The sequence below is a fragment of the Rhinoderma darwinii genome, chromosome 1, assembly GCF_050947455.1.
Source record: "Rhinoderma darwinii isolate aRhiDar2 chromosome 1, aRhiDar2.hap1, whole genome shotgun sequence".
NCBI classification, from domain to species: domain Eukaryota; kingdom Metazoa; phylum Chordata; class Amphibia; order Anura; family Rhinodermatidae; genus Rhinoderma; species Rhinoderma darwinii.
The window spans coordinates 412686667-412703090 of record NC_134687.1 but is presented as its reverse complement, the minus strand read 5'-3'; the positions used below and the strand labels follow the sequence as shown (position 1 = coordinate 412703090).

At 43.7% G+C, this 16424-nt stretch overlaps 1 gene segment (V, D, J or C); it reads left to right on the top strand.

Moving 5' to 3' along the window:
• Window positions 1-15264, top strand: part of LOC142759357 (Ig kappa chain V-IV region S107B-like) — a 38557-nt gene extending 23293 nt beyond the window's left edge. The window contains 1 exon segment of the V gene segment in view: window positions 14939-15264. Within this exon segment, the coding sequence occupies window positions 14939-15264 (326 nt within the window).
• Window positions 15265-16424: the final 1160 nt, after the last annotated feature.

The following is a 16424-nucleotide window of genomic DNA, read 5'->3' as shown; positions in this document are numbered from 1 at the left end:
TTTAGGAAGACCATGAAGACGAAAGATGTGCTTGATAAACAGTGTTGCCAGTTGGGAAGATGACGGAAGTACAAAATGCGCCATTTTGAAAAAGCGATCCACAACTACCCAGATCACGGTACACCCAGCAGAACTTGGCAGATCGGTAATGAAGTCCATGGCAATGTGCGACCAGGGAGAGTCAGGCACGGGTAGAGGATGCAAAAGACAGGCAGGTCTTAAATGAGAAACTTTATTCTGAGAGCAGGTGGAGCAGGCTGAAACAAAGTCTTTAGTATCTTGGGACATGGAAGGCCTCCAGTACTGACGGCCAATCAAATTGAGAGTCTTTTTAATGCCAGGGTGCCCAGAAACCCTGGAGGCATGACACCAGTGAAGAACACAATCCCTTTGTTTAGGGGCTAAGTAGGTCTTCCCTCTGGGAATGTGTACAACTTCAGCTGGGGCAGCGATTATAATGCGTTCTGGATCTATAATGAACTGAGGACTGAGCTCTTGATCTGTGGGGTCAAAAGAGCGAGATAAGGCGTCAGCCTTGGTATTCTTTCCAGCGGGTCTGTAGTGAAGATGGAAATCAAATCTGGAGAAGAATAATGCCCACTGTGCTTGGTGAGGATTCAGGCGTTGAGCAGATTGCAGGTAAAGGAGGTTTTTATGATCTGTGTAGATGATAATAGGATGCCGCGCACCCTCTAGCAAATGTCTCCACTCCTCCAAGGCCAATTTAATAGCCAAAAGTTATTTATCTCCAATACCATAATTTTTCTCTGCAGGTGTAAATGATTTGGAAAAAAAGCCACAGGCCACAAGTTTCCCTCTTTAACTCTTTTGTGAAAGAATAGCTCTGACTCCCACAGATGAAGCATCGTCTTCCAGAACAAAGGGTTTGGTGAAATGCGGTCTATGTAGGACTGAAGCAGAAGAGAAGGCAATTTTAAGAGCTTGGAATGCGGCTTTGGCCCCCATGGTCCAGTCTTTGGCATTAACCCCCTTTTTGGTCAGTGCAGAAATAGGACCTGTCATAGAGGAGAATTGAGGAATAAACTGGCAGTAATAATTTGCGAATCCCAGCAGGCGTTGGACAGCTTTGAGTCCTTGCGGACGAGGCCAGTTGAGAATTGATGATTGTTTAGCTGGATACATTTGAAGTCCCTGGTCGGAAATGACATACCCAAGGAAAGGCAGGCTGGTTTTCTCGAAGAGGCATTTCTCCAGTTTAGCAAACAGAGAGTTCTCTCGTAGATGCTGTAATACTTGGTGCACATGCACACGATGAGTCTGAATATTAGGAGAAAAGATTAAAATGTCATCTAGGTATACCACCACACAGCTATACAACAGATCTAAAAAAATTTCATTAAGAAATGCCTGGAAAACCGCAGGAGCATTATAAAGTCTAAAGGGCATGACAAGGTATTCAAAATGCCCATCACGAGTGTTGAATGCGGTTTTCCATTCGTCTCCCTCGCGGATACGGATGAGGTTATAAGCTCCACGAAGGTCTAGTTTGGTGAAAATTCTCGCCCCCTGTAACAACGGTAACAGGTACTTGTTATTTAACGTGATATTATTCAAACCACGGTGATCAATACAAAGAGGTAGGGAGCCATCTTTTTTCCCCACATAGAAAAACCCTGCGCCAGCAGGAGAAGGAGACTTACGGACAGGGCCGCAATCAGGGGGTATTAGGGGTACTGCTGTGAGGGGCTCGGCCAAACCTAATTGAAAGGGGGGCCCGGCAACTGCCGCGACTTGCCTTTGGTAGAAAAAAACAGGCCCCTGCAATGGGGCCGTTTTTTTCACCAAAAGAATGTCGTGAGCTGCGGGCCCCCCCTCTAGTCATGGGGGCCGTCAAACACCGCCCGCTCGCGCGCGCCCGCGACCTCCCAAGAGCGCACCCGCAAACGCCCACGCACACACGCTAATGCCCGTGTGCGCACTCGCGAGCGCCCGAGCGCGGGTACCCACAAAAGCCCCCCCCCGCGAGCGCGCCCGCGAACAAAGCGCGCGCACCCGCGGACACACAACTTACCTGGAGCCTGGCTGGAGGTGAAGGACTGGACGTCTGGACCGAAGACATCGCCTGGAAGACATCGCCTGACAACGAGGACTGGAGTGGGAGTTAGCAGCTCTTCTGACACAGTGAGTAAAGTGTCTCAAAGTGCTGATTATATATGGCCCTGTTCACACAGAGTATTTTGCAGGCAGAAAAAATCTGCCTCAAAATTCCTTAAAGAATTTTGAGCCAGATTTTGACCTGCCCACACTATCTTGCCGCGTTTTTTTGCTGCGTTTTTTTGCCCGCGGCGATTGAGGACAGCGGACAAAAAAACGCTGCGAAAAATGCATTTTCTGCCTCCCATTGATTTCGATGGGAGGTCAGAGGCGGAACCGCAGCAAGAAAGGACATGCTGCTTTTTATTTTTTCCTCGACTGGCTCCCATTGATTTCAGATTAAATCAATGGGAGGCGGTTTTGGAAGTTTTTTGGTGCTGATTCTGACCCAATATCAAGGGCCAAATACTCTGTGAACTGGGCCTTATTGTTAGGGCTTATTCAGACGAACGTGTAATACGTCCGTGCAACGCGCGTGATCAGAGGCGTAGCTAGGTTCTCCAGCACCCGGGGCAAAGATTCAGTTTGTTGCCCCCCCAACCTCTTTCCCGACATTTCCTTCCCCCTCGCCGTGTTTGTTTTCTCTACCAATCAATGACGTGTCATTTCTTTTCCACATTTCTTTTTATATAACTCGAGCATAAAAACATTTGTACATTTTACAAGCAATATAGCTCTACACACAACACCAGAACCAAGCTCAATACATATATACAGCACCAGCACAAATACAGCTCAATTTAGTGCAACCCCTGCTGTACAGGTTTGTACGGCTTAAAACTACAGCTCCCAGCATGGCCCGAACAATGATAAGGATATGCTGGGAGATGCTTTTTCACAAAAAATAAATCATATCATAATCATCTCGCTGCAGATCCTACAGCGACTACAGTGCTGATTAGAGGCAGAATGAACATTTATTTTTCTCCATCCGGTCCAGACCTCTATGATGACTTCTCCCGGTCACAGCCCATTTCTGCAGTTTGCCGCTCAGATGTCTTCAGCTTCTCACTTTTCCAACATTTCTACACCTATAAATAAAGATAAAGTTATCATTATACCACACACTACGCCCCTAAATATAATAGCGCCATACACTGCACCTCTAATTATAATAGCACAATACACCGTGTCCCATACACAGACTGTGCCCCTATAGATAGTGCCCCCCATAGAGCCCCCTGTAGATAGTGCCCCCCATAGAGACCCCTGTAGATAGTGCCCCCATATAGCCCACCCCTGTATATAGTTTCCCACAAATAGCTCCCCCTATAGTGCTCTACAGATAGCCCACCCCTGTATATAGCTCCCTGTAGATATAGCCCAGCCCTGTAAATAGTGCTCCACGTATAGCCAACCCCTGTATATAGCCCCCCTGTAGATATTCCCCACCACTGTATATAGTCCCCCTGTAGATATAGCCCACCCCTGTATATAGTATCCCACAAATAGCTCCCCTATAGTGCTCCACAGAAAGCCCACCCCTGTATATAGCCCCCCTGTAGATATAGCCCACCCCTGTATATAGTGCTCCACATATAGCCCACCCCTGTATATAGTGCTCCACATATAGCCCACCCCTGTATATAGCCCCCGGTAGATATAGCCCACAACTGTATATAGTGCTCCATAGATCGCCGACCCATGTATATAGCCCCCCTGTAGATATAGCCTACCCATATATATAGTGCTCCATAGATCGCCCACCCCTGTATATAGCCCCCCTGTAGATATAGCCCACCCCTGTATATGGTGCTCCATAGATAGCCCACCCCAGTATATAGCCCCCCCTGTAGATAGACACCCCCACCCCATAGATAAAGCCCCCCCGCATGTAGATAAAGCCCCCCGTAGATAAAGTCCCCCCGTAGATAAAGTCCCCTTGTAGATAAAGGCCCCCCGTGTAGATAAAGCCCCCGCGTAGATAAAGTCGACCCCCTGTAGATAAAGTCCCCCTTGTAGATAAAGCCCCCCTTGTAGATAAAGCCCCCCGTAGATAAAGTCCCCTTGTAGATAAAGCCCCCCCTGTAGATACAGCCACACACTTTTTTATTACAATAAAAAAAAAAAAACTATTCAAACTCACCTTAATCCCATTCCCACGCCGGCCAGCAGCAATGGAGACCTGCTCTCTTCTGCGCAGGTCTCCTGGGGGTTGAAAGAAGCGTACCAGTCGTACAAAAGGTACCAGTCGCTTCACTGGTATAAAAGCGCTGAATAGCCGGGCACGGAACGTACCCGGCAATTCATTGCTTCTAATTGTACCTGTGTCCTATAGACACAGGTACAATTATAGTGCAGGAGGAGGTGGTGCTGGCGCCCCCCTCTAAGTTGCGCCCGGGGTGATTTTCATGCAGCGTGAGTCCGCTGCATAAAACTCACGACATGTCCTATATTTGTGCATTGTTCGCGCATCACGCACCCATTGAAGTCAATGGGTGCGTGTAAATCACGCCCAGCATTTCCGTGTGACGAGCGTGATTCGCGCAACAGCAGTAAAAACTATGAATGAAAACAGAAAAGCACCACGTGCTTTTCTGTTTACAAACATACAAACAGAGTGTCATAATGATGCGTGCGCAAAACGCACACGCTCGTGTGAATCCGGCCTTAGGGTAGGAACACACTAGGCATGAACACTGCGGATTTTATGCAACACATGTTATTGCGGAAAATCCGCAGCGTATTACAGTCGCAGCAGAGGGGATGAGATATGAACAAATCTCATCCACACGCTGCAAAAAAAATTGACCTGCAGTGTGGCTTTTTAAGCCGCAGCATGTCAATTTATTCTGTGGAATCGCTGCTCCTCTGTTGCGGAAATGCTGCGGTTCTGCCGCAAAAATCACAAATGAGGAAAAAAAAAGGTACTTTTTTACATTTATGAAAAAGTTTAGACTTGCCCCGGCCGTAGTCCTGGTGACGCGATCCTCTATTCTTAGCGCAGCCCGGCCTTCTGTCATGACGTTTCATCCCATGTGACTGCTGCAGCGGTCACATGGTCTACAGCGTCATCCCAGGAGGCGGGGCTACATTCAGAAGAGAGATGCGTCACCTAAACTACGGCCAGGGCAAAACGAAACTTTTTTTTTCCCTGCAGGATTCCCGCAGCGGACATGCCTCACGAAACCTGCACCACTATTTGGTGCGGCTTTGCTGTCGGAATTCCCTGCGGCTACCGGGGCGGATAAGCTGTGTAGTTTTACTCAGCATATCCGCCTAGTGTGTCCCTACCCTTATGATGTTGCTCCTGGAGCTGCTGCCTGTCCCTAAATAGGCAGTTGGTCCAGTAGAATTTAGAATTATTTTTTTTGTGAACCAGCTTAAAAAATACAAAACTTTTGTGTTAGGCTTTGTTCACAGCTGCGTTGGAGGCTCCGTTGCAGATCTGACAGAGAATACCGGATAAAATAGTGCAGCATGCTGCACTATTGTTTTCGTTAAAACAACCGACACCCCAACAGAAATCCGACAAAACCCATTAAAGTCAATGGGTTTAGTTGGCGGCAGGTGTTGTCTGTTGTGCAGCGGAACAGGCGCTTCTTATTTTTCCATTGCTCTGCTCTGACAGAGGAGAATAACGCAAAGCTGAACGCAGGTGTGAACCCAGCCTAACATTTTGGGCATTTTGAGTCAAATAAAACTTGCACTCCCATGCAGGCGGAGCTTGTACGGAGCGGCAGTCAAGAATGTTTCAAGCTGTTTCAAGCTGTTTCCCTCATTCCCATACACTTTGAATGAAATGGAAGCGTGCACGCTTGACCGCCGCTCAATTCAATGTCCCCCTCACTGTGGGGGGTGCAGTGAGGAGGATCTGGGGGTTTGGGACCCTCGTTCTTATGAACACAAAAAAAAAACAATTAAACTGTAAAATTATTGTTAACCCACCTGCTGGCCTCACTTTCTTGCCTCACTTTCTTGCTTGCCGCTCCGTTCCCTCGTTCTGGTCGCAGTTGTCCGGGATCCAAGATGGCTGCTACTGTCTCAGACTTGCATATAGAAAGCGTTTCCTGCCAGTCTGAGACATGCCCCCCACCTCCTTCACTGCTCTCGGAATCTCTGTGTCCATCTCTTCTGACACGTCTGGCTTCTTGAAAGGGGTTCCGTCTGCAGCAACATCCTCACTGACAGCGACAGGGTTGGAAAGAATCATCTTCTGTATGTAAGTATATCACATTGTATGCTTGTAACGGTCTTATATGTTTTATTGTCTGTGTTTTTTTTACAGGTTTCAGTATCTTGGACTACGTAAGATCGTCGTAGGATAGAATTTTTACCAATAAAATTATCAAAGCGGGCTGTAGGGGGGCGCAGTTTATTTCAATAAAGTATTTTTTATACATTTTACCACTGTATAACAGAACTAGTAATCGAGGTGTCTGACTGACAATAGGGAGGATTTCATTTGATTTAATTTGGTTTCATGTGTTTTATTTTTTATTTTATATTTCTTAAACGTTTTTTTATTTTTACTGTATCTCTTATTTTTGTATGTGGCATTGTATCTCTCGGATGACGGTCTACTGTCTGGTCGCCTGCTGCACTGCTTATTGGTCAGAGACGTAGATGGGTAGGTTAAAGTTTTGCTCCTTTAATGTGAAGGGCTTGGGTTCCCCTCAGAAGAGGTCCAAGGTCTTTAGTTCTTTACGGATGCATGCTCCTGAAATTTTATTTCTACAGGAAACACATTTTAGGCCTGCACACATCCCTACGTTACCGGTAAATACTTACTCGCAATGGTTTCACAGTACTTACTCCTCTAAGTCACGGGGGTTTCTATCGCTATTCATAAGAATGTACCTTTTCAGGTAGAGTCATCCATGATAGATGAGGGAGGTCGATACCTTTTTTTAAAGGGCCATGTTTTCGGAATGAAGATTACGGTAGCTAACCTATATGCTCCTAATGTAGGTCAATATAGATGGTTGCGGTCTACCCTATTGTCCCTTCATTCCTTTTCTGAGGGTCAACTTATTTTGGGGGAAGACTTTAATGTTTCCTTTGATTTACCAATGGATTCTACCTCATTGGTTCAAACTTTATCACCCTTGACACTTCGTAGGCTCAAATTGCTCATGTCAAAATTGGGAATGGTTGATGCTTGGCGGGTTGGTAACCCATCGGTCAAAGATTAAACATTCTATTCTGCTCCCCATGGTACCTATCATAGAATAGATTATTTTTTCCTTCCTTTATCTTTGTTGCCGAACTTGCAGCGCGCTGATATAGGGAGTCTTACGGTTTCAGATCATGCACCGGTGTGTATTACTTTGGAATTGGGGTGTGTTCCTCAAAGGGAATGGATCTGGAGACTAAATGACAAGATAATAGAACAAGACGAGAATAGTGCGTCTCTTGCCTCTAAGTTAGAGGAATATTTTCAATTTAATGATTTCCCACAGGTCTCCAGGCCCATTTTATGGGAGACACATAAAGCCTATATGAGGGGGGAGCTTATTGCCTTGGCCTCTTACCTTAACCCCTTAACGCTCAGTGACGTACTATTCCGTCATGGAAACCGCCCTGTTCGCGCTCCATGACGGAATAGTACGTCACGGGAGTAACGGCCATTTCGGCCGTCCTCCCGACACATGCAGGAGCTGTGACAGCTGCTGTCTCGTACAGCAGCTGTCACAGCTCCTACAGCGGGGATCGATCGCTGTGTCCCCGCTGATTAACCCCTGAAAAGCCGTGTTCAATAGCGATCACGGCTTTTAAGGGGTTAAGCTGCCATCGCCGGCCTGCTACACGATAGCGGCCGGCGATGGTGACTATGGCAACCGGACACCAAACAATGGCGTCTGGCTATGCCATCGACGGAAGCCTAGTGGGTCCTGACAAAGTCAGGACCCACTATGCTTGCTGTCAGTGAGTAGCTGACAGCTCTAATACACTGCACTACGCATGTAGTGCAGTGTATTAGATTAGCGATCAGGGCCTCCTGCCCTCAAGTCCCCTAGTGGGACAAAGTAATAAAGTTAAAAAAAAGTAAAAAAAAGATGTGTAAAAATAAGAAAATAAAAGATTTCAAAGTAATAAAAGTAAAAATCCCTCCTTTTCCCTTATCAGTCCTTTATTATTAATAAAAATATATAAACAAACAAATAAACTATACATAATTGGTATCGCCGCATCCGTAACGGCCTGAACTACAAAATGATTTTGTTATTTATCCTGCGCGGTGAACGCCGTAAAAGAAAATAATAATAAACCGTACCAGAATCACAATTCTTTGGTCACTTCACCTCGCAAAAAATGGAATAAAAAGAGATCAAAAAGTCGCATGTACCTAAAAATTTTATTGATGGAAACTACAGTTCGTTACGCAAAAAATAAGTCCTCGCACGGCTTTATTGATGGAAAAATAAAAAAGTTCTGGCTCTTAGAATAAGGTAACACAAAAAGTAAATGATTTTTTTCAAAACGTATTTTATTGTGCAAACGCCATAAGACATAAAAAAAACTATAAACATCTGGTATCGCTGTAATCGTATCGCCACGCAAAATAAAGTGAACATGTCATTTATAGCGCACGGTGAACGCTGTAAAAAAAATAGAATAAAAAAACAATAGTAGAATTGCTGTTTTTTAGTCACCACGCCACTTAAAAATGGAATAAAAACTGATCAAAAAGTCGCATGCACCCCAAGAAAACTACAATGAATTCCTCAAGGTGTCTAGTTTCCAAAATGCTGTCACTTTTGGGGGGTTTCCACTGTTTTGGCACCACAAGACCTCTTCAAACCGGACATGGTGCCTAATAAAAAGGAGGGCTCAAAATCCACTAGGTGCTCCTTTGCTTCGGAGGCCGGTGCTGCAGTCCATTACTACACTAGGGCCACATGTGGGATATTTCTCAAAACTACAGAATCTGGGCAATAAGTATTGAGTTGCGTTTCTCTGATAAAAACTTTTGTGTTATAAAAAAAAATGGTATAAAGAGGATTTTCTGACAAAAAAAACGAAAATTTCACCTCTACTTTGCTCTAAATTCCAGTGAAACACCTAAAGTGTTCATAAACGTTCTAAATGCTGTTGTGAATACTTTGAGGGGTCTAGTTTCTAAAATGGGGTGTTTCATAGGGGTTTCTAATATATAGGTCCCTCAAAGCAACTTCAGAACTGAACTGGAACCTAAAAAAATAAATAAATTAGGCAATACTTCGCTTCTTACATTATACTGATAATGAGCCGTGCCCACCCCGAGATGACCCCGGTTTTGACCGTTTGTATAAACGGAGACCCCTATTAGACCGTTTCAGTGCCCGGTTTTCCGAAGCATACACCCCCGAGAAGTGTATTTCTATTGATAAGTCCTTGGTAGATTTTAAAGGGAGGGTTCAATTCCGCAAGTACCTGCCGGGTAAGAAGGCAAGGTATGGCGTGAAGATGTATAAGCTGTGTGAGAATGCATCAGAGTATACCTACAAATTTAGGATATATAAAGGAAAGGACACCAGTAGTCAACCCCCATAATGCCCCCCCCCCCCTTACTGGGAGTTAATGCAAAAATTGTGTGGTATTTGGTGCACCCACTGCTGGAACAGGGTTACCACATCTACCTGGATAATTTTTATACCAGCATCCCACTCTTCAACTGCCTCGCTTCCAGAAGTCCTACGGCTTGCGGCACTGCTAGAAGAAATCTGAGAGGCCTCCCTAAGAAACTGCTTGGGCAAACAAGAAGGGGTGAGAGCAGGGCACATTCTAGCAGCAACATATTGCGTGTCACGTACAAGACAAGAGAGATGTCACACCAGTACCCATGTACCTGTACGAGGTACCAGTACAGAGACCCCCAAAGCAGACTGCATCCTGGACTACAATAGGTACATGGGAGGGGTGGACTTGTCAGATCAAGTCCTGAAGCCCTACAGCGCCATGCGGTGTGGTATAAGAAGCTGGCAGTGCACATCATACAGATGGCATTGTACAATGTGTACGTGCTACGTTGATGTACAGGCCAGAGGGGAACTTTCCTGGAATTTCAAGAGGTGGTTATCAAGAACCTAATCTTTAGGGACCAGGAAGGGCGGGGCACCCAGTACTTCTGGAAGCGAGGCCACACGCATCGTACCAGGGCAACACTTTCCAGGAGATGTTCCCCAAACTGGCAAGAAGGGAAAAAGTCAAAAGAGGTGCAAAGTATGCTATAAGAGGGTGATAAGGGGGGACACAATAGATCAATGTGACACGTGTCCCGAAAAACCAGAGCTCTGTATGAAAGAGTGTTTTAAAATTTATCATACATCCCTTGGTTTATAATTTACCCCAATTTACTTACCCTGATGCACTCTGCACAGCTTATCCCCCTCATCTTTCCCTTCTGAGCACTGCTGTGTGCCCAGGCAGCTGATAACAGCCACATTGAGGGTATTGCCGTACCCGTGAGAACCAACATTACAGTTTATGGGGCGTATGTCTCCGGTCAAAATGCTCACTACACCTCTAGATGAATGCCTCAAGGGTGTAGTTTTTAAAACGGGGTCACTTCTTGCGGGTTTCAACTGTACTGGTACCTCAGGGGCTTCTGCATACATGACTTCGCACCAGAAAATCTCCAGTAGGCCAAATGGTGGTCCTTTCGTTCTTAGCCCTCCCATGGGCCCAAACAGCAGTTTATCACCACAAATGGGGTATTTCCGCACTAAGGACAAATTGGGCAACAAAATGGGGTATTTTGTTTCCTGTGAAAATAAGAAATTTGGATCACAAATGACATCTTATTGGAAAAAATGACATTTTTTTAATTTCACAGCCCAATTCAAATAGGTGCTGTGAAAAAACTGTGCGGTCAAAATGGTAACAACAACCATAAATGAATTCCTTGAGGGGTGCAGTTTCCAAAATTGGGTCACTATTGGGGGATTCCTACTGTTTTGGCACCTCAACACCTCTTCAAACCTGGCATGCTGCCTAAAATATATTCTAATAAAAAAGAGGCCTCTGGGGCTTGTGGTTTAGTCCACGAGTACACTAGAGCCACATATGGGACATTTCTAAAAACTGCAGAATCTGGACAATACATATTTTGTAGTATTTCTCTGGTAAAACCTTCTGTGTTACAGAATTTTTTTTTAATAAAATTGAAATTCAGCAAGAAAAATGAAATTTGCAAATGTCACCTCCACATTGCTTTAATTCTTGTGAAATGCCTGAAGAGTTAAAAAACTTTCTAAATGCTGTTTTGAATACTTTGAGGGGTGTAGTTTTTAAAATGGGGTGTTTTATCAGGGTTTCTAATTCATAGGCCCCTCAAAGCCACTTCAGAACTGAACTGGAACCTAAAAAAATAAATAAATTAGGCAATACTTCGCTTCTTACATTATACTGATAATGAGCCATGCCCACACCGAGATGACCCCAGTTTTGACCGTTTGTATAAACGGAGACCCCTTAAAAAAAGGCTTTTGAAATTTTATTAAAAATATGAGAAATTGCTATTTATATTCTAAGCCTTGTAACGTCCAAGAAAAATAAAAGAATGCTCAAAAAACAATGCCAATCTAAAGTAGACTTATGGGAAATGTGAACTAGTAACTATTTTGGGTGGTATAAGCGTCTGTTTTACAAGCAGATGCATTTAAATTCTGAAAAATTCTATTTTTTTTAAATTTTCTCTAAATTTTGCAATTTTTCACCAATAAACACTGAATATATCGACCAAATTTTACCACGAACATGAAGCCCAATGTGTCACGAGAAAACAATCTCAGAATCGCTTGGATAGGTTTAAGCATTCCGACGTTATTACCACATAAAGTTGTCCTGAACTGACGGCAGTGTCACAATTCTAAGCAGCCGCGCAGACAAGTAACTTACCGGAGGAAGAGGACAGATGTGGAGGGTTTGTGGTAGTCACAATAAAACTCCACTAATCCGTCTATGTGGGAACTCACCCCAGGCTCACAGTACAGCCTGGTGATGTATACTAAAAGAGACGGTGTCTGACAGATGAGAAGGACCAAACCAAGTCCTGATGACATCAGCAAAGATCAGTGTAAAGCGAAGACCAAAAAACTAAGTGAACCCGTTAGCAGCATCCAAGTGTTTTAATAAGTAAGTGACCAGGAGGAGGGTAATAATAAATCCCCCACTGGACACCACTGTACAGTCTGACACCATAATTGTGTGGGTTACCCTGAGGGTGACAGTCAGTGAAGAGCAGAAGATAGAAGAGTATGATGATGATGTACAGGACTTCTCAACGCACTGGTGGGACCCTATACCCAAACTTTACATTGGTGATGGCATTATATTATTAGTTGTGGCCCTATTAATATATTGTTTGAGGTTTATAATTATAATATATAATTTCTGTAATTTAATATGAGAAAAAGGGGGGTTTGTGAAGGATGGTTTATTTGCTTATATTCTCTGTATGAAAATACATTATGAATTATCAAGCAGGATGCCGAATTACTAAAATAAGTATTCTCCATTTTGTAATGACCTTTTCTCTATATAATAGTCCCAAAGAAATATCTTATCTTCATGTGTTCATAAATTGGCCTTCATACCCCATTGTAGCGGGTTGGCTAAACGCCCAGACATAAAGTGCAACTATTTCTCATTATCGCAACAAATTCCCCCATGAGAACAAACCACTAACAACTGCCCATTATATGCTTGTCTCCAGGTGTTACCTGATGTCAGCATTTTAATGAAGAATTAGAATTATGTACTTGAAATATTCTTATGGTCTGCTATTGGCTGAATAAGAGTTATTGTCACATTGCCTCTGATTGGTTAACCTCAAGTCTAAGCCCCATTTGAATGATATTTGTCACGAAGGGTCTGTGGACCCACTGGGCCGTACCGCCTTGGGGGTAAGGCAGCTGGCCAACAGGGCGCAGGTGAAAGTCTATAGTTCATATAGGTACCTGTGGCAGCTCAGACAGCAGCAGGGCAGACTCGGCTAGTACTAGGCAGCAGGTAGACATCAGGCGAGGTGAAGCAGGTCAGACGTGGAATACAGCACGACACGACTTTGGCACAGCACAGTGCTCGACCAGGATGGTATGGAATGCAAGGAACAGGAACAGGAACTGGAACAGGGACAGGAAACAGGAAACACACTAGGAGGCCATCACATAGACAAACTAGGAAACATTAATAAGGCTCAGGCAAAGAAGCAGGGGGCTGGACCCCTCTTATAGTCCAGGGTACTCACGGGTCAAAGTTCATCAAGAAGTCTGGTACGCGCGCTGCCCCTTTAAGAGCGGGCATGAGCGTGCGCGCGCACCCTACGGGATCCAGCTGAGGTGAGTCGAAGTGAGCGCTGGCATTTCTTGAGGAGGAGGCTGGGGCCAGTGCTTGCCGACTCTTGGCTGCGGCTGTCAGGAGGGGATTGGAGCTGACAGCCCGCAGTCACGAACATTACAATATTATTATAATTGAGTTTGGCAATAAACCCCCAGAGGAGTATTTTGAGCATACCAGCAGCGTCTGTGTTTTATTTCTCCTCTCTCGATATATATCGGTAGGAAATATCCTGATTAGGATGTTGGATAAAGTGCCTGGTGTGAGTGTCTGTTGGAACACTCGTCTAAATTTCAGTCTAATATATTTTGAGCCATTGACTTCCACGACAACTATAATGAGTTCTGTCGTTATTTTGTCCAGCTTTTTTGACCAGATCTGATGCAGATGTGAACAAAGTCTTACTCTTTTTTCTAATGATGATGTTTACCTATACTTGTAGAACTTAATAAACATTGTTTTAAAGTAAAATGATAAGGGGGCTGACATGCTATGAGGACTGTGAATGATAACTCTGCCACTGACCAAGCCTTCTAGAATATAAGGCGCCAGCTATTGCATAAAGTAATACTTGTAGTTAGCAGAATATCAGCCTAACTGTGTAATAATATAATGTTAGGATCTAATACTCTGTATATTGTATGTGTTGGATTCTGGGACGATGACATGACTGTACTTAAAGGGGTTGTCTGGTTTAGAAAACCCATTCTCATTTACCCTATTAGTTGATAGAGGGAAAACCTCTGTTTAGGATCCTTGCCTCTTGGCCAGAGTGAAGAGCGGTTTGAAATCGCGTTTCTCGCTCTGATGGGCCGATCCCGTCTTGCATTACACAGACAACACGTTGATATGACTGGGCACTATCTCATGTTTAGTTTCCCCTGTGGTGGCGCTACAAGAAAATTTACCACTTTCTGCCAGGTTTGAGAACAGATTAGAGCTGATCGCTGGGAGGTAGCAAAACAAACTCTTTTAAAAGACAGAGTGTTTTTGAGCTGATACCGCCTCTAAACACTGCAGTCATATCCCTACCACCATACCATATACCAGCAGTTACTGTACTTGTACTACAGTTCACATCAGTCATACCGTGCAGCTGTATTTTCTGCATATAGAGAGAATGCGTAGCTTTATGGTTTTTCTTTTATTAATTGCTTTTTTGACCATTCTTTCTTTTGTACCATGTAAGTATAATATTATACAGCGCAGTTTATACATGTGAATGTCTGTGTATAGTGTATTCTTAGATGAGTGTTCATTTTGTGCATTTGCAAATATTCTAAAAAAATTGTTGTCTAAATTCTCTACATATCTGTATTGTGTCTTTCTTTCTTTCTTTCTTTCTTTCTTTCTTTCTTTCTTTCTTTCTTTCTTTCTTTCTTTCTTTCTTTCTTTCTTTCTATCTTTCTTTCTTTCTTCCATCATTTTGCAGCTCAGATAATTCTGTTCTTTACATTTCTCAACATGCAATAAACTTGTTTTCCAATGTAAAGTTTATTCTCTAAGAAATGAAGCAGAAGTTTTCTCAGTTTATAAATCTTCAATTCTCTTCTGGTAACAGGTTCAGTGCTAGGAAATGTCATCAACTCCGAAAGACAACAAGCGGAGGCTAATCCCGGGGAATCAGTAATATTATCCTGTAACTATACAACTAGTAGCTCTAGCCCATATCTGTACTGGTATCGTCAATACATTCAAGAAATGCAGTATATGCTCACCCGGGGAGCCAAGAGCTATTCTAGCATCCACCGTTATAATACAGATCTGGAGCCTGAAAAATTCCAGTCAGAGACCAGCGATACAACCACATCTTTAACCATCTCCAGCCTAGAGGTGTCTGATTCTGCCTTGTACTTTTGTGCTCTGGGTGATGGTGCACAGTGGTGAACATGTAGTTGTGTCCAATGTTAAAAACACTGTGTAATACAACTTCACAGCCACTAGGTGGCGCAATACATTCACTTTTACATTGTGATTTGGATTGTGTTCTCTTTCTTCCTCATCATATCTCTGGTTTGTTAGAGGAGTAAGCAGGTGCATAGTTTTACAGGGTGCAGAGGTAGCAGTTGCACCCGGACCCTAGTGCCTTAGGGACTTCTCTGCCACATAAAATACAAAACCTCAAGCCCATTTAATCCCTTCAGCACCTAAATCAATGTTGATTAGGGTGATAACATATGGAGAGGGCTCCTATTGTGAAGTTGTCATGGTGATCTCTGGGGTTTGCCTTTATATATGAACAGTCTTCTCTTGTCTATATACAAAAAATAAATAAAGGCACAAAAGAAAAAATAAAGTGAACCCCTGCAGAACCGACCTATTGTTTTTTTTGGTTTTTTTATTCACACATTCATAACTTTTTTATTTTCCCGTTGACATAGCTGTGTAAAGGTTTGTTGTTTTTTTTTTGCCAGACATGTTGTCGTTTTTCTTGGCACTATTTTGGTGCATGTACCGTATAATTTATAATAATTTTTTTTTCTGGGGAGTGGGAACAAAAATAGAAAAGTTTTTGCAATTATTTTTTTTAAGCCATGCGGCATAAATCATACATTATCTGGGTTTCTATAATAGCATTAATACCTTATATGTATTTTTTATGGTGGACTATTTTTAAACAATAAAATTATTTGCCGAAGTGAACACGCATGCGCTGTTGTGATGCTGTCTCTGCTGTATGCATGGTCTCGTCGTGGATGCAGAGGAATCCCTGTTGTGGTGAGGCATCTCAGGAGTTAAACGGTGGGGATCCCTGCCGATACAGGGGATGCCCGACTATCAGTTAGAACCTAATAGTGCTTTCTTTTCTGGGAGGGATTCATACAAGTGAATAAAAAGTAAACGCTAATATAAGGCCCAATTTACACAGAGCTTTTGACGTGGAAGCCGCGTCGGAATCAGCAGCAAAAAAACGTCCGAAACCGCCTCCCATTGATTTCAATGGGAGGTGGAGGAGTTTATTTTCCGCAGCGGTTTTTAGCTGCTCACAGTAAAAAAAAGTGTCATGCTCTTCCTTACCGTGGCTCCGCCTCTGACCTCCCATTAAA